At 46.8% G+C, this 24850-nt stretch overlaps 3 protein-coding genes across 3 annotated transcripts; 2 read left to right on the top strand and 1 right to left on the bottom strand.

Moving 5' to 3' along the window:
- Positions 1-5585: 5585 nt before the first annotated feature.
- Positions 5586-6473, top strand: AAFC00_005663 (uncharacterized protein; the record flags this gene model as incomplete). Its single annotated transcript, XM_069345476.1, has 1 exon — positions 5586-6473. The coding sequence occupies one exon, from the start codon at positions 5586-5588 to the stop codon at positions 6471-6473; it is 888 nt and encodes a 295-aa protein (XP_069197680.1).
- An 11648-nt stretch (positions 6474-18121) lies between these two features.
- On the bottom strand, positions 18122-18712 carry AAFC00_005662 (uncharacterized protein; the record flags this gene model as incomplete). The annotated part of the gene is made up of 1 exon (XM_069345475.1): positions 18122-18712. The coding sequence occupies one exon, from the start codon at positions 18710-18712 to the stop codon at positions 18122-18124; it is 591 nt and encodes a 196-aa protein (XP_069197679.1).
- A 1504-nt stretch (positions 18713-20216) lies between these two features.
- Positions 20217-22979, top strand: AAFC00_005661 (uncharacterized protein; the record flags this gene model as incomplete). The annotated part of the gene is made up of 4 exons (XM_069345474.1): positions 20217-21150; positions 21197-21421; positions 21472-22913; positions 22974-22979. The coding sequence occupies 4 exons, from the start codon at positions 20217-20219 to the stop codon at positions 22977-22979; spliced, it is 2607 nt and encodes an 868-aa protein (XP_069197678.1).
- Between the last annotated feature and the right edge of the window lie 1871 nt (positions 22980-24850).

Genomic DNA, 24850 nt, shown 5'->3' with positions numbered 1-24850 from the left:
CCAGAGGGAGAAATTTCTAAGTGTACGCCGGGTCCAAATCAGTACGTAAACTTGATTAAAACAAAACCCCTGGGTTATATACCATAAGTTCGAGATAGACTACACCATTTCTAAGGGTTGACATGGGGGACCTTATACCATGCTTTTCTACCGACCAAGACTCTCATCTGAGAACCAATGGTATACCATGTGATGCTAGACTTTGCGTAACCAACAAGAGATATCGAAGAAGTCGTTGGTGAAATACATTGCCGTACCAGTTTTGGCGCTGCTGTACATATTCGCTAGAGACCCTAACGCGATAATTCGTCTGGGCCCTATGTAGCTGCTAGGATCTGAATTTTAGAATCTGCAGGAGCGGGGACATTTGCCGCGATTGTCGAACCAAGGCCGGAATCAACTGGGCCGGTCGTGATAGTGACTAAGCCTTGACGGTCGGTGTATGCGAAGACACGCATCGCTGAGCCCTATGTATATACCATGTCGAAATGTGTTGGTATGTTGGAGTAAGAATTGTAGCCGAGTAGAGCAACCATATATGGCTCGTTGCAATTGATGACGAGACTTTTGCCTCGGGAGAGTATTTCTGACATCTCCATCGAAGTAGTAAGCACCGAAAATAAAGAAGGTTGGGTTCTGGTGAGCAACTGTGACTTGCTACGTCAAGGCAGTAGGAGTAGCTAGTGCACGCTTCGCGTTAGAATTCTTAGTGATAGTGGTAGTTATGGTGACCGGCACGGTATTGATGACCGAAGAGGCAGCCGCTACATTACATGGAATGATCGGCCCGCCGGGGCTTGTTGCGTTGGATGAAGTGAACGAGTAGCTATACGTATACTTGACGCCTCCGATTGTAGAGGCTTTGTTTGAAGCTGCTGAGACGCCGTAAGTCTGCGAATAGAGCTGGCAATACTATCCAGCACTAATTCCATTGGCGTACAGCACACATGCATTAGAAACTTAGCACGTTTGAGTCGATTGCGCATTGTTGTAGATCATGCACGCAGTGGCACACAGATTGGCATCATAAGGTCCAGCAGTCCAGATATATGGCTTGAGAGACGGAGCGTTCCAAGTACAGTCGATACCAGGTGCGCTGATGATAGGCTTCCCAAGATAGGTGGGCGCAGTGAATATTTGATCATGTCAGTAGAAGCTAAGCGTACGTGTCTCAGCCAACTGACGCGCTTACCTGATGGGAGTGTTGATGGAGTTGTTAACAAAAGCATTACTTCCCGCGGCTACGATATGAAATTAACTTCGCCATTTTCCGTTGTTCATAGCATTCGCAGCAGTGACTGGTCCGCCCCGGTGAACACAATGGAAACTAAATCAGCCTCTGAAGAGAGTGTTGTCCGGTATCGGTATATCGCGTGTTGACCCTGACTCGAGTAAAGGACGAAGCATTACTGCAAGAACCGTTGTTAGAATCGACAGAAGGATTTCGCTCAAAGTCTGTCATATCAGCGATTATACAAGAATGGCACAAGGACTCCTCACAAATGTTGAAAGCTGAGCATCCGTGACAGCATCCCAACGCTGAGAACACTTAGCAGTGTGATACGCGTTCATCACGGAATATCTCAGATAATCAAGAACACTGTTATCACCAGCTACTATCCGATTCAATTCTGTGCCATATTGAAAATAACCACTTGGTCGATGCCTGAAGGTTGGTGAAGATGTTGCTGTAATCGGTCATCAAAATTCAACAGCAGACTTTGCTTCGTCCATGCTCGTCACTTTCCTGTATACTAGCAATTCATTGTTCGCATTCGATTGACCGCGCCTCTTGGATCTAGGCACGAAACATCATTAATCCAGGGCCCGATGCATAAAGTATCAACTCAATTCAACAGGACAGTCCTCGTCAGTTGTAATTATAGGAGCAAGAATGCCCTCGACAATAAGCCTCTAATCCACAACACAATTAACAACACGATCATCCAGTTCCTGACTATCCAATCTCATCCCTGATTGTCTCATAGATCTTCAAACATGCTTGCAGAGACTGCCCTGGTTTTACTTGCCAGCGCACTCCGTGCCAAAAGCATGCCTACATTGGAAGCTCGTACTGTCTGCCACAGAGTGGCATTAACCCTTGCGAAGAGAATGTCCCAGGCAATGCTGCGCCACCAATTCAGGATATTAGAGCCCTAACTTCACGTCGCCTATGATTACCAGGCCTACTCCGCCGTTGTTAGCAATGGAGACCACAGGTAAAATGCCCGAAATCTCCATCCACATCACACGATGCTGAACATTGATTCAGGTGGCGGACTACAAGACACCGATAGATCTAGTGCAGGCTGCCGTAATCTCTTGAAGGGGCAGATCTATGTCAGAGGTGGCAAGTACAACGTATGTTGAGGTGTGATGTACGCCTGTCACTTTCCCCAGGATCAGCCCAGCGGCGGCAACGTGGTCGGATGATACTGACACTCCCGGAAGCGATCTTTCCATGACGTGGTACTATTCACTCCCGCAGGCCAGCAAGGACGCCTTGAAAAACACCGATTTTGAAGCAGCTGTGGTCCATCTTAAGAACTCCAGATTCCACCCACGTTCCCCTCTTGAACAGTCTCGGTGTCCTTTCTTCTGCAACCCTCAATGATGCCACCTTCGTGGTCAGGCTAGGACCATCCTTGCTATTCAGGGTCGTAGCCTTGATACCTTCAGCATATTGTGTAGACATAAGATGTTCAAGAGCGAAGCGCAGCACTTACGGAAAGATGGTTTTGCCGCTGGCGAGCACTCGGCCTTAGGACCAAATCTGTCGAGCATAGTATTCAGTAATGTGAACGCATCGTGACTCTACCTAAAATCTGACGTGACAGCTATACAGCTCATAACGGGCCTAGTAGGGGAAAGAGGATCGCGTCGTCGGCACGAATCAAGCGCCTGCTATATGTGCGATACGTTTGCAATCCTTTCGTTGTCTGCACTACCATAGTGAGAACGACGATTGCGCTGACTCGCTAACAACTTATCGTGTGGGATACCCACCTATATTAATTTATGATCACAGTAAGCTGGGCACATGCGCTGTCTAAAAGAAGGAATTCAGCTCTTTCCTGACCATGATTCGGAAGCATCTCCGAAGCGACTAACACATATCTTCCGAGGTATTGCACCATGCAGAAGTGTTCGAACACACTTCGAGTAAAGTTTTATTGCATGAAAGCTCCAGAGAAAAGCTGCAAAGGATCAGTGATTTTCACTTCAACTTCCTTATCGAATTGTATATATCACTATCCTACAACCATGCGGCCGCACCAAGGAAAAAACAAAGTTTGTCTGCTTTCCCATCTGCCGTACAACAAATAGACTCAGAGCGAGACTCGAAAGCCGCGAAGCTAAATGAAGTGATGAATTGTTGTCATCTCGCGAAGTAGTGATACTTTACATGATGTCTCAAGGTCAATTGCTACCAACCTTAGTCCATAGTCCCTGATCGCCCATCCTTATTGATGATCTCCTTGGATTCAGATCTTCCTTCGCGTTACTCCCCCGCATCCTACCTAGCCTTTTGTGGGAATTATCTGACCAAACAAGCTTTCGGGACGAATCTCGGCTACCTCTCGCGATTGACAATATAATCCGGAAAGGACCCTTTTCCTAGGATCAGCTCTCTGACGAACTCAACTGATGCAAAGCTCTATAACAACATTCAACTTAGGTTAAGCTTGAAGATAATACTATGACTCGGTTTTCCAGACTCTGCAATTTTTGATGATGCCCAAATTATGCTATTTGACCTGTTGAGAAGTACGTGATCAGCTTGTAAAATAGTAGATGGAAAATGGACAGAACCAAGTAGTCTTGGCTTGATTCTGGATTAAACTGTCAACCGCGAGAGTCCTACCATACTGATACTACTACATATACCGGAGATCTTCTGCTTTGTAATTATTCTGAGTAATAACTTATTTTTAAGGTAATCGGAAAATGCTTGTAAGGTAATGCTCAAAATCTTTCGCGATTCCTCGCCATAACCGCCAGCACTGCCTGTACTTAGTCTCCTACTAGTTCTGCGCTCGTCGTCTTTTCCGAGATTACATGAATTACTTCCACTTACCAAGATATCGTACAGATTCTATCTTATGCCGACTGCTGACCTTCCTTTGATAATGCTTCTCAAAATGATCAAATCTCTGTGGTGTCGGTTAAAGCAAATTTCTCTACAAGCCGCAACTTCCGGTATGAGTGAGAAAGAATTTGCTACCGAAGGGGACATACAAGCTTTGTTGGATATTATCGGAAATGTTGAGCCTTGCACCACAGGCAGTAGATGTCATGAGGCTCTGGTAGATTGGACCGAGCGGGGAGCACAACAACTACCAGGTGTATCGGTCAAGTCTGAGGAGTATGAGATATCACGATGGCAGCCGCGCAATGGATCTTTACTCAGCGATGCTGGCAAACTCGTTCTACGCATATACAGAGGTGGCCATGTAATCGCCGCTGTAGGTTTCGTTCCATTTCGGCAGCAGCATCAGAGTGTCAAGGCAGGCCCTGCTTCTGTCATATGATATAGCTCTATGATGCAGAATGATTGCCAGGTTCCACGTGCAACATAGTATAAGCTAGCAAAACCTCATTGACGAGATTCATGTCCTGTTCCCAAAACTTGCCTTCGAGAATTAGTCGCACCGGGTCTCTACTAGACCGACACTTTAAGATCTTGACTCTCGAGCATCGCTGCATCTTGCACCTCTTAGCTATCATGCTGCTTCAAGAGTTGCCAGGTAGCATGGAGAGTATCAAACTTACCTATGGGAGTCCTAAATAGCTTCTGGCACTAAGCTCATCGTCCACTCTAGGGGTAGGCCTCTAGAAGGAGGAAACTCACATGTGAGATAGCTGCATCTTCGTTTTGATGGCATTAGTGTACTGGAAACCAAGAGCAAGCTACCGCCAATGTGACGATTGCTAGGATATTACTCAAGCAAGCATGACTCTTCATGGCCCTCGAGTCAGGCCCCTAAAGCATGATGACATTCCAGAGGCGCTCCACAACGTTGTCCTTTCGTCCGCAAAGAATGACATGCATGCACTGACGAGTCTTTGCCGGCTCGGTCCCCTTGCGGGAACCCCAGGCCGTCGACTCAGCGCTGCGTGTTGCAAATACAGTACATCACACGCCGAAGCCTCCGGATTCGGAGAGCTAAGCATTTCTTGGCGACGGTTCCTTCCGTTGACTGCTCAAGGTAAAATTTAAGGTAGATACCTACGCAACTTCACCATCTTCCTCACCTACACTTCTCCTGTATCGTAACAACGGAGCGTCCTCAGACTGTGGCATTCAACTGTCACTGCTTCAGTACTGGCAAGTATACCAGAAACACCCGTGACCCCATGGCTAGCTCGGTGATGTTCCGGAAATTTTGTGCTGCCGCTACGTCAGCTGTTCCTTGAACTTGTTAACTCCGGTTGCCGGTCGATCGTATAGCCACAGACCACAGGGTCACTGCACTTGTCGCCCACACCACGAAGCCGAGACGAGCCGAATGGTAGGATAATAGGGTAGGGCAGTCGCCTCTGACTGAATGCTCGTTTCTTTCCCATCAGACTGCTACCTCATCATGGACGAATACAAGCCAAAAGGAACACCCACGCCCGTGCCTGTGCACGTCAAGATTGATGCAAACAATGCCCTCGAGACTGTCCATCTTATGTCCCTCGCCGGGATTGCTAAAGCCCAGCTATCTTGGGTAGACCTCATCCTCAAGTCCCTTCTCGGAGGCATTTTCATCTCTATGGGTGCTCTTTTCGATTTGATTGTAGCTGGTGGCGCGGTTGGGCTTCGCGAAACCAATCCATCACTGGCAGTCCTTCTCTCCGGTGCAGTCTTTCCCATTGGCTTCGCTATGATCGTCGTCACGAATTCCGAGCTCGCAACAAGTAACATGATGGTCATGGTGATTCCAATGCTTCAACGTCGCATAAGCATATACGATCTTAGCCGGAATTGGGTCGTCTCTTATGTCTTCAACCTTGCTGGAGCTCTATTCACCGGCGGATTCCTGGCCTGGTGGACAAATGCTCTCTCTACCGACGCGGAAAAAACCTATGCAGCCACCGGAGCTGCATCTCGTGTCAATACACAATGGAGCGTCAACTTTCTTCGAGGCGTCGGCTGTAACTGGCTTGTGGGCATGGCCATATTCTTCGCTACAGCCAACAGAGAAGGAGTATCCAAAATCTATGGAATATGGATTGCCGTCACGACCTTTTGCGTCCTCGGATACCAGCATTGCATCGCCAATTTCCTCCTTGTACCAATTGGACTGTGGTATGGTGCTCCTGTTAGTGTTGGCAAATTCATCTACCAGAGCGTGATCCCTGTCACTTTAGGAAACATACTGGGAGGTGCAGTCTTTGGCGGAGTCGTGTTCTGGTGGCTTTATGGACGAGACGAGAACGACTCCGCTACTAAGGACTGCGTTGAAAGTGAGCATACGATGTGTTAGGCCACCAGTAGCCCCTATTCTTCACACAACAGAATCCGAAGTAGTATTGACGATTTCTCCATATTAGTCACTTATAAATGATATGTTTGTAATAATAAAATAGAATGCCTTTCAATAACCCAAGCAAAAGTGCATGTAGATTGACAAGATCAGTGTCCTCCCTTGCTGTGTCGGACGAAAGGATGCACTATTCCTCGCTCATTGGCTATTATGTACGAAGAACCACTTTTATAGTCTACTCTGTTCGTGGCCAAGGGACACTGCACGTGGTTCGTATCCGCGCCTGATCGAATATGTGCAGACGTAGTTGTGGAGCATCTGCATGACATGTTTTTTGGAAAATGCCGATCATCAGGGAGGCATTATTTGCTAGAAGACTGGCGGTCGGCGATGTCCTTGAACAAGGCGGTCATGGCTTCGTAAGCCAGGGGACCTCGGTACAGCTTGGCAAGGCTGGCTATCAGACATATCGTACCCGTCCGGGTGATCCTAGTGCGAGCATCAACACCGAATGCCGCTCCGAAAAAGTCGGTATGGCTATGTGCATCGAGTGATGAAAGCCGTCCGAACCGGAGCGGGCACCTAGCGGTCATCTACGGATTCTTGTAAGTTACCTGAACTCTTGAAAGATGCACTTGGCTGTAGAGATTCCACCCTATCGATACGTGTTGCTAAGATCGATCGCAGATCTCGTTCTGCTAAAAGACTCAACCGTTGTCGGTGCCAATAGCAATTTTGGCTACCCATCGGCCGAGCAGTTTGCGAGATTTGCTTGGAAGGCGATACCAAGTCTGCCAGGGATGCCGGACATTTGACACTGATCACGAATTGGACGTCCAACTAGGTTTCTCGATGAAGGTTCCAAGATACGCAAATATCGAGCCCGAGTGATGATACGCATGCAATAAAAGGAAGAAAGACCACTCTGCATGCCATATATCTTCCTCGGCTTCTTTTGTACAGCTGCACTGAGGTCGACGATTGCATTGACATAACTTTGCTCGACAATTGAGAGTTTGACTTGAAGAGCCACTCATAAACCCTTTGATCATGGAAAAGATTTCTAGAACGCCGCATCGAAACATAGTTCGTAATCACGGCTGTCGTGTGAGGCGCGGTTACATCACGTCGATAGTGCTTGAGCGGCTCGACCAGACTCTGCATCAGTATGTGGATACCTGCGATTCTCGAAATCTGGATGAAGACAAGTTTTTGGATCCTCTCAAGTCGACCGTGGAGTACCTACATGCCCTGGGACTAGCCCATAACGACATCAACCCGCACAACATAATGGTGAAGAGTGGATCACCGGTATTGATTGATTTTGACTCTTGTTCAGCCCTTCGGCAATCGCTTACAGTCTTTGGGCACAGAGACATGGTATGAGAAAGAGTTCTTTACTTCTGAGAAAGAGTTCTTTACTTCTGAGAAAGAGTTCTTTACTTCTGAGAAAGAACACGACATATATTCTCTTCGTAAGCTATAGCAGTGGCTCCATAATGCTGAGTGATGCCTTATCGACAATTCCGCTAGGGCATATTGCTATTTAGATCTTGTCGAAGATTGGATCGCGGAAGCGATACTGTTGATCAATACGTACCAGATCGTGGAGTGCCTCGTGACAATCGGAGAACAGCAGACATAATCATGTCTTGATGAATATCAGCGAAGACAGAGTAACGGATCGAGTCCGTGCGTTATACAGTATCTTAGCATCCTAATGACAAATTTGAGACTTTAATCGATAATGCTACATGCATCTGCTTGATCTGTCTAAGTTTAGCGGACGGGGATCTTGGCTAAGACAAGGGATAGAGAAAGTCGAAGGAAGCAACAGTCCTGAGGTGAACGAGCTGATTGCTATGCATAAAACTAAAATTTGGAGGCCAGTGATTTTCACACATGAACATCTCAGCAGTCTCAACATCTTAGTGCAAGGGGAAAAAATAGTTGGCATTGTGGATTAGGAAACCGCAGGCTGGTATCCTTATCACTGGGAATACACGACAGCATCTCAGGTGAACCTGGGCAACACTATGCGGGCAACACATAGACGATTTTCTTGAGCCCAGACCTGCCGAGCTGGAAATGGAGCGCCTCCGCCCGCGACACTTTGGTGAGATATGAATGGAGTATCGAGCTCAAAATGAAGAGGTGCGAAGTAATGGTCTAGTAAAGGAATAGACTCTTTGTGTTCCAACAAGTTGTATATCGCTGGCTTCGTCTGTTCGAATACGCCTTGACCATCAAATCGATGCTGATCTTTCTTCCTCTGGCAGGACATCATCGCAGCATCTTGGACTTTTCCCCATTCCAGTTCCGACCTACCCATGATCTTGCCATCTCTTCGCAGCAATGCTAGGGCTTCTTTGACCCATATACCACAGTTCCACTCTGGATTGTTCTGTACGATTGGCACACTAGTCAAAAACGCGAAAAAAACGTTATCGATCCACAATCTTTCCAATCAGTACCCGCACCAACAGCTGACCAGTAGCTTGCATAGAACTCTCGCGTGATTCAAATACCCAGACCTTTTCTTTAGAGCTGATGGGTTGATCTTTAGCATGAATGCGGTGACCACGTGAGTTTAGTTTATCATCTTTTGGCCCGATGATGAGTGCCCAGTGATAGCTTTTTTTGGATGTTAGATTTTCATTCAATGCTCTTTATGCTTACGTATCTTCCTTGCCAGCCATTTTGGGTTCTGTCAGAGACTGCAGGTAGAGTCCTATGTAAAACCGGTCCTTATTTGAAACCATTGTCTTGGGCTAGCTTGAGATTGTATATGAAGTCTGTTATAAGGTTTATAACAAGCTTGATCGATTAGCAGTCACCAATGCAGGTGTCTAACAGTGTGGTATCTCTTTGAAGTTTCTCAATAGATATTACCGTTCTATTAGCATGTACAGCCTTTTTATGTTCTTGCCTTGACCCAGATCGGGGAACCCTTCTGCCCGACATATCTTCTTAGCGCTACAGTGCTGACTTTCACTGGTCATGACTGCCTAGTATATTTCAAGTAGCGAGGCGCTAGACGGACGGCTTCCTATTGTCCAATCAACACTCAGATGCGACGAGACTGGTGTAATCGAGGTTTCATGTCGATATAGAAGAGCTGCGGCAGGCAGTTCAACATAATCTTAAACTTATTCTTAGCTGCTATATTGTTATGGTATGAGGCGTATCGCAGATCCCTACGCATTAGAGAATGCACTGAAGCGTGCGGAGCGTTTCAGTTCGGGATAACGGAAGGGGCTGGTGTGAGGCAGTGAAATGCATCGGAATACAGAAAGGAAGAGTAATAGAAAACTTCGTATGCTAATCCCCTTCAGCCACTGAATCTAGAAAGCGCTGAAACGCTAAGAGTTGCAGTGTGATATTTCCCAGGCCATCGTACTACAAGACTGCAAGGAGCATACAAGGACTCTGCCCCTTTGGTCGAGCTGGCGATAAAACATCTTCGCTTACACTGCTCTAGTGGAATGTGAATAGAAGCATCTCAAGGCAAGACGAAAGCTTGTAAAGGACTTGTTCTGCTTGAGCGATAGTCTTCTTGTTCCTTAGCAAAGCGCATGTAGCTGGCTCTGTAGTGTTAGACACGACTATATTGCGTGTACCCGAGAGACGATGTTATCGGTGACATCTTCCGCCTGATTGGCGTAGTGGTATCGAGTACCCACTCCGTTATCCTGACTAGAGCTGTGCCTAGCTCTTGTAGGATGGCAATATATGAGAGGCTGATATGCATTTGAGTAAATTCTAGTCGTATTGCTCATTCAAGTTAGAGTATTCCCGTATTGAATGCTATCCTAGCTTTCGCAAGAGTATAGATAGAGTCGAGTACAAACATTCTATATTGAGACTAGGATCATACTACATGTTGATACTGCCTAAGGCACTCTATAATGAAGCTGTTGCATCCAGTTGTAGCTCGGATTGCACATCTAGACTATGATCTAGCTAGATAGGAATAGTATCGAATAGAACACGCCTGACGTAGCAGAATTGCTGTACGATAGAGTAGCTTCTTGCCTTCTCAATTGTAACAATACCCCCCCTCCGAGCCAGAGGCTTGATTGACTTTCAGACACTCTTCAGTATAGCAATCACTATCCCCATCTCCGTCGGGACACTTGATCTCACAGGAGTAGTATTTACCACCCTTGGTCTTGCAATTGTGCGCGGAATAGTATTCTAGTCCTTTATTGACTGGACAGCCTGCACCCTTTGCCTTGTTGACATTATTGTAACACCTCGGGTCTCTTCTCTCTATGGACGATTCGCTGTCCTGGCCAATCTCGGTAGCATTAATGGGAATGACGACTATATCATTGATCTCGGGTGTGCTGTTGTCGTGCACAAGGGTGTAGCCAAAAGCATGTGTATCGTTGGTGGTCAAGGTGAGCAAGGTGTTATCGTTGTTATCATAGTAACCTGCGATTTCCTTAAGAGAGATGAAATGCGAGAAATTCCCGGTATTTGTCGCTCCAGTGGACCGAGTTAGGGATAACGATATAAGAGTCGCCGCAATAGTGGAGACCTTCATCTTCGGTAAGACGCTGTAACTTTGTAAGGTCGCGAAAACGTTGGACTGCTCCTAGTCGCTGACGAGGTGTCCCGGTGACGTATACAATAAGGACGTTTGTAGGCTCGACAATGGCGTTCACTGTATAACAGATGTGTAGAATGGTTGCTTCTTCAGCCTCTTCAATGTCCTTGAAGCAAGTTTCGATATGATCAATGCGATAATCTGCTGCTCGTCTATCGTCTGCCATTATGATGACTGCGACGTGCGAGCTCAACGACTCTTTAACATGTGGCAGATTAGGTGACTGTGTGTCGTTGAGGTCGTCCGACTGTTACTTTGCAAGTGCTTCTTGAAATTGCCTCGCTTTCCTGTCGGTCCTGTTTTTTGTCAATGCAATAACTTATATTTAAGTGGTTTGTCCCGCTCTTATATTCATCCTGCTTATTTTATCCTTATCTTGTGCATTAGCGTCTAATTCCTATGTAAGTGATATCATCAACGCTGCTACAGCCTTACCTAGGTAAAGCGATACAGTCTGAACAGCCTATCTTCTATTTTCATACAGTTACAGTATTCAGAATCACTTAACGCGTTCTTGTGATTGCAGATACCCGAAAGTACCTAGTAGAGTATCAGGGTATCAGGACATCAGGGCTTGACCACTGGCTTGTTGAGGTTCAACAGCGAGAGTATCATAAACTATCAGTTCGGCGAGATTGAGCTGTTCTGTGATTGTAGTAACTGTAAAACCTATCTTGGACCTCGACATGACTTTCGACGCCTTAGTATAGTGATGATGTGATCTGATCTTAATTATTCGCTTTGATCACGCTTGATAGAAGTCTCCAAATGTTCTTGACCCGGGATAGTAGCCCTAAGGATTGCTCCACACCAATTTATATCAATTAATGGGGATATCAATACTGGTGCAGAGCCATGTAGATCGCGAAAATTGTAGACTATGGTTCTCCTAACGTCACCTTTCTTTCCAAAAATCGCAAAAAGCAAGATCTAGAAACAATACACACATTATAGGTCAAATTCTGTACTTATCGGCGTCCTTATTCCATCTGCACCTTCCTTAGTGCGTAAGAAACGGCGACACCCGAGTTCTGAGAGTCCATATACGTACCACTGAAAAGCTCACTTATCTAGAGCGCTGCTGTACTGCCTACGACCAACTAAGTGGCGCTACACAGCTAAGCTGGAAGGAAAGCATCTTACGATCTTTACATCGCAACTAGTGCGGTAGTGGATCCACACAGTCTACTGCGATATGTACAAGTAGAGTGATTGCTTGCTACATCAGGTGATATAATCCCGGTTCTTCCGGAGGCCTAACACTGTACGGAGGTCCATACTAACACCAATATCTTTGGCGCTTCTTCTGGTCTCATCTCCAGAACTGAGAACAGTGTGGATGTGTAGCTAATGGTACAATTCTCTTCCGGTTGTTTCTTTAACCACTGGAGATTATGCGAACGATATGAGTACTGAGAAGCCTACTAACGCTCTGGAGACCTTCTGTGGGAAGATTGGACAGCTTTGTATCCAGGGAAGAATTGACAGTGAGACAATCCTCAACTGAAGAAGACAGGTGCAACGTAGTCTAACCAGGGCGGAGAACTCCAGAGCCTCCTTTAGAGCCTTTCTCTGGACTGAATGATGTAGAGGATCGTGACGCTGTTGAGGAAATACCGGAGGCGTCTAGTACATTTTCCTCTATCTCCAGATAACAGATCGCAGATCTGTGTGCAGTAACGCCCGAATTTGATCGGAATGAAAGCGTCAGCGCAAGTCAACAAGACTAACACTCGACGAGTATCCATCGACGAAGAAGCGAAGCAGCTACTGCAGAAGAGGGCATCGATGTCCCAGGTCAGGGTGTCTTATAGTGTGTGGCGTATGGCAGCATAGTCGCGGCGATTTGCAGCACAAAGAAGTTGCTAGAAGAGTTTAAGGGTGGATGGCAAGGAGAATTTGGTATTACTGCATTACACTGTAGCAGTTGTGTGCCAGCCTTGGATACTGCGAGCGATTAGCATATAGTCTAAGCAGGAGGACCGGAGACAGAGATGCGCAAAAGTATGGAGAGATTTTGGCTAAGCAGCCGCGAGTTTGCAGTCTCTGAGTCGGCATTAGTGGCACAGGCAGCGGTTAGAGGAGCGGTGCATTTTGTCGAAGATGGCAAACGTCTCGGATATTAGAGGCGGACAGCTATGGAAAGGGACGCAGCGTGGGATGTCTGGTTGAGTAACATTAACGTCGATGCTTATCGAGGCTTATAAGACGGGCTCCTATTGCCACAATTGAAGGAAGGATTCGTGTCATTTCGATGTCACAATTTTGGCTAGGGGCCTCTGATGACTGGGACGTATCGACGTCACGGAACCTGCCCTACTGCCAAGTCTAGTAATTCTTGTTGCATTCAAGTAGCTGTTGACTCAAATTATAGCTGATCATTCGCAAAGAAAGATCCGTTCATCACATGCATCACACTCATCACACTCAAGGCAATGCCTTGCGCGTCAAAAGAATGTCAAATTTGTGTCATGCCGTCCATTTATTCTATTTCTGACTCCTTCCACTTGAATACGCTTTTCTGCTCCCAATATTGCTGCTGAATCTGCGCCACATGCTGGAATATTGCCGTCTCAACCTTTAAGGCATCGAATATTCGTTCCATGATGTGCAGGTCAGGGCTAGTGCTTAATTGTGGCGCAAATTAAGATACCTTGGTGTAAAACAGGCGCTACAGATATCCTTGAATTCGAATACTCTTCTGATGGCTATAGTGCAGGCTCTGTAAAATGGCAGGCACCGTCTCTGTTTCAGCCTGAACCATCAACTTCTCAGCCTTATAACGAGGTCACTCCAGCGCGAAAGGATGTAGTTATTGTTAATCAAGGGGAGTTTGAAATTTCGATTCAAATACTCGTTTTTAACAATTTTGTGCACGATGCCTTCTCCTGCTGTAACACTGAAAGAGTATTATGGTGTCAGACTCCGAGTGTGGCTTTTACCAGTAGAGCAGTTGCAAAGAAGACCCTAGTGAGTACCTGCGTAGCCCCTTGATCCTCTTCAGTCCACGGAGCTGTATAATTGAACCAGGAAACATAACTCTGATTGCTTGTCAAAGTGCTATAGGAAGCTTGCAAGGCTGCTCTATGAGAATTGTAGAAGGTTCGCGTAGCAGACAAGGAGCAGAAACAGAACTCCTCGAGCCTAACACGCAACTCGCAGAGCTCAGGCGTAAATGTCGTGTCGTGAAGTGTCTTTAACAGAGAAAGCGTCTGGTTTTTTTGATATGAGGGAATTATCTCGCGAAAGGTCGCGGCATAGCGAGCCTAAGCCTGTCTTAGGTGGTCGTCTGTCATGCCTTGGCGAGGATGAGTACCATTGTCAGTAACACAGGAGGGTCCTTAGTAGACAATGTTGAGTCTTTCGATCTCTAGTCGTTCTGTCATAAATGTGTGATCAAACTTGGCGAAGATGTGTTTCCCCGCAGAGCCCCTATACCTATCTGTGTGCAATATAGCTCCCGGTACAATTTGAGAAAGCCTATGTCAGCTGGGCCACTGATTGATGTTGGCGGTGCTTGCTATTCAGTAAGACGACAGCGTCGCTGAGTTGCTTGGTCCTGACAGTCACACCTTGTGAAACTAAAGATAAGACCCATTGTCAAAGCAATTTCCTGCGTTTATGTGGCATGGACCATTCGAAACTCGTGTTCGAACTGTTCGTCCGACTGAATATTGAGCTTAACAGAGAATAAAGTGAGTTGCATAGCTGATTTCGTTAGCAGTTTGTAATGTTGTCGACCCGTAGGCCGACGGTAGGGAGGCTTCGCTTCACTTCATTATAACAACCGACCTCAACCTACTGTAGCTTGCATACGCAAGTACAAAAAGATGACGTCAAAAGTTAGGACAAGGTTTCAAAAAGCAACATATAAATCTTTTACTAAATTACAAATACGAGCCTCGTACTGTAGTGCTTGTAAACGGTAAGATGAAACGGTTGTCTTTTGCTTTTCTTTTTTTGGAGGGAGGAATCGGCTCGGCTCCAACAGGGTCCGGTGACCCGAACTGGCTTGCTTTAATACCATTCCAGATCCGCCCCATGTAGCATATTCTTGCTCGTCTCACTCATCGCTGGTGCTCCACAACATATCCCTTCACTTCAGGTGTGCAATTGCTTTCTCCTCTATAATGCGCTTCCTCGAAATTCTATACCCCACGGTTCCTGATAGGATACCTCGCTCCCACTCGTTCTGGGATGGCAAAAAGAAGGGTTTCGCGGCTGCAATCACAGGAGCGTTTATTCTCCTACAATTGCTGTTCTTAGGGAACCTCAGCTACCTCTTCGGTAGTCTTTTTCGCGATGCAGAAAGGGCACATAATCTCAATGTCTTGATGGTTGACTTCGATGGAGATATCGTTGGTCAGAGTATGATTCGTGCTGCAGAGGAGCTACAAGCGGACACATTCCCGGGCATCCATAGTCGCACGGTCCTGGACTACCCTAGCCCTTCTGATCTAGTGCACGCTGTGCGAAATGGCGACTATTGGGCTGCTGTGTATACACATAGTGGAGCTTCTCAGCGACTAGCTACGGCATTGGGGGATGGCAGCGCTGCTGGGAACTACAACGCCAGCGATACCGTTACCTATGTCTTTAATGGAGTCCGATACCCCACTGTTGCCAACGGATTTCTCCAACCAAACATGGAAACGCTGATAAGCGTAATGCGTCTCGTCTATAACCAGTTGAACGGCACAAAAGCCCTCCTCTCCGGGAGCATTGTCAACGAAGCTAGCGCCCAAGTCCTGTTCAATCCTTTCATGTCTACACACATCGACATAAAACCCACAACACAAGGTACTCGTGTTTTGCTCAACACCGTTGCCATGATTCTTCCAATCATCCAGCAATTCTTCTTCCTAATGGCACTGAACGGTATCAGCGCGCAGTTCAAATTCTATCGGCATCTTGCAATAAAGCACAACGCAGCTATTCGCTTTATACTCGGAGTAACCTACACATTTTTCGGATCACTGTGCATGACCGGGTATATATGGGCATTCAGAGAAGACTGGAATGTCAGTGGCGGCCAATTTATGCTAACATGGATGCTTTGCTGGCTTTACCAGCACATCATGTTTCTGGTAATGGATACCGCTACTGGATTCGTTCCAATGTCGTTCCTATCGTTCTTTGTGTTGACATGGGCAATAATGAACATTACGACAACTATTTTCCCATTCGACCTGAGCCCTGGTTTCTATCACTGGGGTTACTTCTTCCCCGCCCACAGTGCTTGGGAGACGTTGATTAATATCTGGTCCGGCGGGGGATACCACCGACTATACCGCACCTTGCCCGTCCTATTTTCTTGGTGGATTGTTATGATACCCCTGGCCAAGTCTGCGATGCACTGGCGGTGCGTGGCAGCCGTCAAGATGGATGATGCACACGTCGAACCATCTGGTAGCCTGCATGCGGAAGACAAACACGGCGCGCTCGAATCAACCTCTCATCTCACAACGCTCACTCGTGGCTCGGTGGATATGACTAATATCGCTGGGCACGACCCTTATATGCCGATGCCTTTTGGAGACACTCTAGCAGGAATCAGCCAACACAACAACAAGTCTCAAATTAACAATCGTTTCGATTCTTGAAACTTCCTAGACGTATATGTAACCTCTTACTTATTCTTAATTATTATTATTTCTTCACTCCCTTGCTCGCCCACTTTGCCATGTCGCTAGAGACTAGTCATTTGTGTTATACAGGAGTCGGAATTGGACCGATTATCAGATGTGCATGCTCGATGTGGGCGGCTAGCAGCGATCAGTAAAATTTTCGACTCTGTTGATGGATTAAGCCTCAACGAAAATTTATTGTATCAAGATCGGCCCACTTAGAGCAATAGCAGTCATAATTGTTTGAGATATTATAGACCACTGAACAAATCGACCGAGTCTTCTCTAGCCAGTTACACTGGCACAATTCGCCGGGACAGATATTTCAGTAGATCCACGTCTGATAATTGATGCGGCTGGCTTTGTCGCCTTTCACACATCGAAATCTCTAGAAAATGGGTCTATTCGCGCAAATCCGCAACAGGGTGCTTGTCACAGTGGTTCGTAACGTTACTAGGCCCACTATTGGTGCGAGTGCCAGCACCTTCCATCGGGATGAGCTGCTTTAATTTCAATCTCGAGACGATGGCAGGACCATCTAGGTTCATGTGTACAAATGACACACTGCCAGCGGCCCGACTTTAGTAGCCGTCAACTGCCATAAAAAGCGGGAGTATCAGGAACACGGACAGCGGTACCGGCTTGGGATTGCCTCGTCTGGGCCAGGCTACTCTAGATAGGATATGTGGGGAAGTCGGGATAATCCCAATAGACAGCATCTTGGAGTAGTTGTTGATCCAACTGGTCAGTGCTAGCAGACACATACATCAACTTTGACATTGCAGCGTCTGTCTATCATGTAAAAGGACTACCTTCAGGCATGAACGTCACGTCGCCTGTAATGATCGCAGACTCATAGCCAATGGTCACGGAAAAAGATCCCTCAAGAACCTTGAAGGCGGTACATTTAGAAATAGTGTGTATATGGGCGGTAACAACACTAAGTCAGAGGCGCGAGACCGCTAATCAAGCAATCTAGGAAATGCCTAACCTTTATAATTTGCAACACGATTTACTAGTGATGGTGCCTTATGTGAGTAATTCTTCACCCTTAGTATTAGAAAACACAGGCTGAATGATCTGCCAGTCGGACTGGTTGTTCAACTACTCCAATTCGTAGTTGTTTGCTACATAGTGTGGCGCACCAATTGCAGAAGAATATTATTGGCCGTGACATGGCATCTGCTATTTGCAGGCGCACTTCCGTTGAGGTTGTCGCTATGAGGGTACGGCGATTGAGCATAAGCGTCAAAGCACTCAAACTCGGAAACGGCGAGACCGAACTTCAGCACGCCCGCACTGTTATTGCTGGACGACAGCACATAAAGACTATCGGTGACAGCGGTATGGTTGTTTGTAGCATCATGGCAAGACGGTCTTTACGAGAATCTGATGGCCCGATGTGGGGATCAGACATTGGCAACTACACTTTCGACGTCCTTCACCTTTGGGCCCTCAATTAACTTGATCTTTCTGCCCTCCCACCACGTCATGATCCCAGACAAGAGACTGGCAAAGCATCCCAACCCAATGAATGTTCCGGTACCCCAGCTAGGCCTGTCAATCCGATTCCAATGCCACATGAAGAAAGCCATGCCGACTTGAAACAAGCTATTAAGAACAAGACAGATCACAACGAAGTCCAGTTTCCATGTATCGGTTGGAGGCGCGACGTTTCCGGTGAACGTCTTCATATGGTCATAGTGAGAGAAGTCCGGATCGACCATGTCACGATCTCGCATTTTGAACCAGCTCTCATTCTTCGCAGCAAGCTTGCGAATGGCGTCCTTGGACGCAGCTCCAGATCGGAGACGCCACACCATGACCCAGTAGAAATCTCGGAACCTCCAGGGAGCTAAGCCCCAACTTGTGAGACAAAATAGAGCGTTCAAGATCTGTGAATCAATCTCGAGCCAGATCTTTCGCGGCGATGAATCTGCATCACCATTGTCAGGATGATTCATAGCGGGAGCTGCCTTGAGTTCAAGGAAAAAAAGCATGGCTCCCCAACCGACAACATTCAGTCCGTAGATAGTTATAAGGAAGCCAGTAGGCGTAATGAAAACCTCCAACACGCAAGCAACCCGTGCTGTACTGTTTTAGGCCACGACGCCTTGGTCGCAGGGTGCGCAGCAGGTGCTTCGAGTCCGGGACCAGAAGCGTCTTTACTGAAGTCCGACATCTGAGCGTCGTCCAACTCGGAACTTGTAAACGTTGGTTTTGTGGTCTTGTACTTGAGGTCAATACCATCTTTTTCGCGGGCGCTGTGTCCGTGGCTATCAAATACGATATTCTCGCCTCCGGAAGATGAACGTAGATCCTTAACATTAGGGGCCTGGGCTATGGCTGATCCAGTGGCCTGCCACATTCCACGAGAAGGGTTGTAATCGAGCAACTTGCTGACCGCCGCCACCGGGACTGTCTTCAATTTGTTTACAGCCATGGTGATCTCACTGTCCTTTTTGACATCTTCATTATTGAGATCAGCCATATCTGCGAGCGATGAGGGAGAAGATTAGAGACTGGCCAGTACCAAGGGAAAAGAACAAGATATGACTTGCGAATGCGAATGCTTAGGTATAGACAGGGGTTGTAAATGTATCCTGCATATGAAAAGAAAATGGTCAGAAGAGCGGGATATAACACGTTCGAATAGAGTTCAGGACCCGTCAAAGAACGTCTCAAAGCGGGCCTGTAGATTGCCACAAGGCGCTTATTAGGGTGAGCTTAGCACGAAGCCTTAAATGTACCCCGCCCGGTTGGCGCTTACGATTTCCCTCCACATTCCGAATTGCTGTCGTATTGCCCTCGTACGTCCTTGGCTGTCGGTCAAGATAGACAGCATACTGGATCAATAGCGCCTGACCTTGGCTAACAAGAGCGCAATGTAGACGTTTCAATAATGCGACTAAACAGCATAGCAATTATCGATCAACAACTCTTCTCGCAGTTTGCGATGCAGGGACACGCAAACACATTTTCTCAACCATTTGTGAGCAAGGTTCATCTTCTGTTTGCTATTTGAACAAAACCCAACATGTATAGGGATTGATACAGATCATCCCTAAAATAACAGCGGCGCGAAGCAGTATCAGCCATATAATCGGTTCAGCGAATCCGTAGGATTAAGGAACCTAGAAGGGCACCAACCCTATTTCTCATCTAGCTACATCCCTTACTTGTCTGAAACTACTCAAACAAGTGCGCTAGATAGATCGGTCCATGCTGTTGGACTAAACTGGTCCCTTTCGAGCGCTAGGCTTTATCAGGTGGTCGCTTGGCAACACTCATATCACATGCAGTTCTGCATCCCCAGCGGCTGGGGCGCTAACGGCTGCATTTCAAACCTTGCGTTGATCATGGATCTGAGACTCGTAAAGATCTATGGATGTCTCGAACAAGTGCAGATCACTTTCTTCTTATACTCGCTTGAGAAGTAAGTAAAACAGAAGAAACCCATCTGCAGTTGGTTGTTATTTCCGTTGTTCCACGAACCACATCATTATGGACTATGTTCCAGCTCGTCACAACAGGCATCGAGATAAGATACACAATTCAGACATCAAAGTCCGGGACGATGGTCGATTTGATGTGTCTTTCTACCGTAACAACTACCATTCCTCAGAGAATCAATGCAACAGCAAGTGTGAGGCTCGCCATAAACCCTGGTTGCCGCGCACTCGGAGCGGCAACAAGGACTTCATGCCCTTCGGCGCGTCTGAAGCTACTTCGCATATGAATGTCGCCATCATGATCACTGGATCTCGTGGAGATGTCCAACCATTCATAGCATTAGGTAAGCAACTCCAGAGGTCACCTTACTCCCACCGTGTACGCATCTGCACACACGCAGACTTCAAGGAGTTGATTGAGGAGAACGGACTCGAATTCTATTCTATTGGAGGAGACCCAAGTGAGCTCATGGCATACGCGGTCAAGAATCCGGGCATAATCCCAAGCCTCGAATCCATCAAGGCTGGCGACATTGGCTCACGAAAAGCCGACATCGCTGAGATGCTCGAAGGTGCCTGGAATGCATGTACACAGGCAGGGAATGGCATAAATGAGGATGCGACCGCCAATGACGCATCTTCGATTTCTTCTACTCCATTTGTCGCTGATGCTATTATCTCAAATCCACCCACTTATGGAGCCATACACATCGCCGAAAAGCTGGCCATCCCTTGCCACATGTTCTTTACTATGCCCTGGTCGCCGACACGCGCCTTTTCGCATCCATTAGCCAACATCGATGTAAAGAAATCAAACAACGTCGGCATAGCGAACTATATGAGCTTCCACCGTATGGAGTTTTTGACCTGGGAAGGGCTTAGCGACAATGTCAACTACTTTCGAGAAAAGACACTTGGGCTAGACCCTATCAGTCCTATATGGGGGCACCAACTTTTTCCAAGGCTACAAGTGCCGTTCACATACTGTATGAATATCCACATGCCGGTTATGTTTAAGCTAAATTTTAATAGGCTGGTCCGAGGCACTTATTCCTAAGCCCGCAGACTGGGGCTTACACATTAGTATTTCTGGATTCTTCTTTCTTTCAAAAGCATCGACTTTCAATCCAGATAAAGCTCTCCAAGCTTTCCTCGACGATGGACCCCCGCCTATCTATATTGGATTTGGATCTATTGTTATAAGTGATCCCGAAAAGCTGACGAAAATCATATTTGAAGCCGTAGAGAAGACTGGAGGTAAGACATGTGTTCAGCTCCCTCCATACTCCTCTAACATAATTTCACAGTCAGAGCCCTTCTCTCTAGAGGGTGGAGCAAGCTTGGGAATGACAACCCTCCAAAGAACATCTTTCTGCTTGACAACGTTCCACACGATTGGCTGTTTCCACGTGTCTCCGCTGTTGTACATCACGGCGGCGCAGGTACGACTGCCATTGGAATAGCGCTAGGTAAAGCCACAGTCGTTGTTCCTTTCTTTGGTGACCAACCCTTTTGGGGGAATATGGTATACAGAGCAGGTGCTGGGCCAGAGCCAGTAGCTTATAAGGCTCTTGATGCTGTTAAACTAGCTGACAGTATCGAATTCGCACTAAAGCCAGAAACTACTAACAGAGCCAAGGAGCTTGCTCAAAAGATAAGTTCCGAGGATGGACCATCTAAGGCTGCACAACTGTTCCAAAACACTGCACAAATGAAGAACCTTGGGTGTTTTATTCTCAGAGACCGTGTGGCAGTATGGCAGGTTCGGAAGACCAACATACAGCTCAGCGCCTTGACAAGTGCGGTCCTAATAAGCCATAAAAAATTAAAGCCAGATCAACTCAAACTCGTTCGACATAAGCGTTGGTACGTGGACGAAGGAAGTCAGGATCCATTGGTTGGGATCATCGGAGCTTGCTCAAGCACTGTCACGGGACTAGTATCCGACATACAGCACCTTGGCACAGGTTTCTCGCATCACTCTATCAAGAAGAAGTCGTCCAAAAGGCCAGCACAACAATCATCGCTTCCAAAAGATACCGGCACCGCTCAGTTGGATGAGCAAGAAACAAAAGACATGCGAAGGATAGCCACAAATGTCTGCGCCTTTGCAGGTTCAGCAACCGTTCACATAGCCAAATTCCCTGTTGCACTTATGTACAACTTAGCCAACGGCTTCCACAATATGCCTGCTCAAGTTGGCGATACTACTGTCCGCAGGCGCGACCCTATCACGGGTATCGCTTCCGGGATGAAATCCGGTGGAAAGGAGCTTGTCTACGGCATGTACGATGGAATTTCCGGTGTCGTCACCCATCCTTACTATGGCACCCGAGACAAAAAGGGCTTTGCCAAAGTGACGGGTTTCGCTCAAGGCGTCGGTATCGGAGCTGTTGGTCTGGTTTCCAAAGTACCAGCCGCGATCATCGGACCGCTAGGATACAGTGGCAAAGGGGTTGAGCGCCAGATTCAACGCTGGTGTACAGGGACCGACTTTTTGAGCGAGGAAGAGTTGAAGCTAATGATCAATACCACTGAGGGGATGCAAAGCACAGTTGCCAAAGATAGTGCAAAGGAAGACAGCCCTTCTGTACCATCAGTTTCGGCTCAAGTCAAGGGTACTAATCAAAGCAAGCGCATCATGGAACAGCGGATGTGGCAGGGCTTTATGGAGATGAGAGACATGTGCCAGAGCAACAACATGGAGAAGATTGAGCAGCTCATTCTCAACCACTGGGAGTCATTACAGGTTAGTAAGCGCTCGTCAGCCACTACACCTTAGTAGTACTATGTCTTACACTAACTATAGGTTTGATTTGATTTGATTTGATTTAATCTATAAGCTATCCAAAATCGATTGATTGATTGATTGATTGATTAGTCTATCAAGCTATTCACGGTCTTATCGTCCGTATGAGCTGTCCAATGTCGTTCCCTCGTTTTCTTATCTGTTGCTTAGCCTCACGGATAATAAAAGAAGAACCCTAACGCCCCTTGTTCCTTAATCGCCACCCTCCTGTTGCTGTGGAGGGATAGCTGCCATCCTGGTTGTCTGTTAAAGAAACCGGACCGTCGCTTTCACCATTTTCAAATTCGGTCTCCACTACTTAAGCGGGCCATCTACTAGCTAATCTGTGTGCATTTCTCTTTTCTTACTGTACCCTCCTAGTAGAAAGGACAAGTCACCTTATCTGTTCTTTGCTATCTGCTTAAGTTCTGCTTGTATGCTTATTTAGCGCTAGCACTAAAGAAGCACGTAAGTTACTATCTCGTCTTCCTGCCCGCATTCGCATTTACTACTTTCCTCGACTTCAATCTTTGCTAAATAAGATCGGAGATGAGTATAGTTCGTTCTTGCTTGTACGAGAATACCCGCTTGCTCGGAGTTTAGCGCTCCGTAGAGCTTAAGCGTGTGCTTGCCTAGAAGAGCTGCATCTAGCCTTTATATGTATTAACCCCATCTGTTTGTTCTTAGTGTTTAGGCTTCTAGACGCCTTTGTTCTGCAAGGTCCTTAACGAGGAGTGTTTAGACTACCCCGCTCTCCTTAATTCGGACGTTAGAGTTCCTAAATAGTTTTATGTCTATCTCTGTAGTAGTTTAAGCAGCTTAGTAAGCACATTCGTTTCCTGCATTTCCTGTATGTGCTAGTACCTAGACAAAGGTCACGTTAAGTCCACTTTGTTCGGCGTCTCGAAGCGTTTAAAGGGTGCCTTAAAGTGCTTCCCTGCCTCGCTTAGTACCGTTGCTCTTTACTATAGCTTAAAGTGCCTCTTAGCTGTCTGTGGCAATTACATGCTTACAGTTCGGACCGTGCAAGGTAAGGATATGATCTAACGCTATCTTCATTGCTTGTAGCTCCGCAGATAGGACCGAGCATGTCTTAGCCTATCCGATAGTCGCCTTGTCCATAACTCGTAGTGTGGACGAACCGACCTTTCTTACTACTGCACACCCGCTTACCTTATTCCGCACGGAAGCGTTAATATACAAAACCACAGGCCCGTAATTCTATGCTGTACGTAGCTGTCTCCTTACTTCATCTATATCTGCAACGCACTAAGTAGACCGGTCTTGCTATGGAGGTGCTATCCACGGCTGTAGTGGTATTTGTATCGGGCCGTTCTTTAGAGTATATCTCGCCTTATGCTGCCGCTAAGTCCCGTGTAGTAGGGACTACTACATTTCTCCTCTAGATTTAATGTGACGGATACTTGACTACGCTAGATTGTCCTCCTCTGCTATGAAGATGGTCTGCAGGTGTTTAGCTACCTTCCTTACTAATCTGTCTGTTACTAGTTCAAGGGAGGCTTCTGCCTCGAGGACTGCTGCTGATACTCGTTTAAAGGACCTTGTTACAAGTTGGGCCCTTAGCTTCTAAACTCGCTGTAGTTTATTAATGTGTCGTTCTGTTCCCTACTTGCCTCTACTAAACTAAGAGGACGCTGCGTAGTCCGTAGTAGGTATGATTACCGAGCGATACAGCTGCCGCATCTAGTTTAGGCGCATACCCTTTAGTCTCGCTAGCGCTAGACACTTAACTATAGCTGCTATCGCTACTTTCTTGATATGGCCGTTTATTTAGAGCTTTCTGTTTAAGGTGACTTTAAGGATCTTTATTTAGTCTTAGTTATGGATCTCTGTCCTGTTGAAGATTAACGGATGTCTAGCTAGCCTTCTCTTATCCT

The sequence above is a fragment of the Neodothiora populina genome, assembly GCF_041146345.1.
Source record: "Neodothiora populina strain CPC 39397 chromosome Unknown canker_contig_6, whole genome shotgun sequence".
Lineage (NCBI taxonomy): Eukaryota > Fungi > Ascomycota > Dothideomycetes > Dothideales > Dothioraceae > Neodothiora > Neodothiora populina.
Note: the sequence above shows the minus strand (reverse complement) of the source record. Positions and strands in the feature narration are given on the sequence as shown.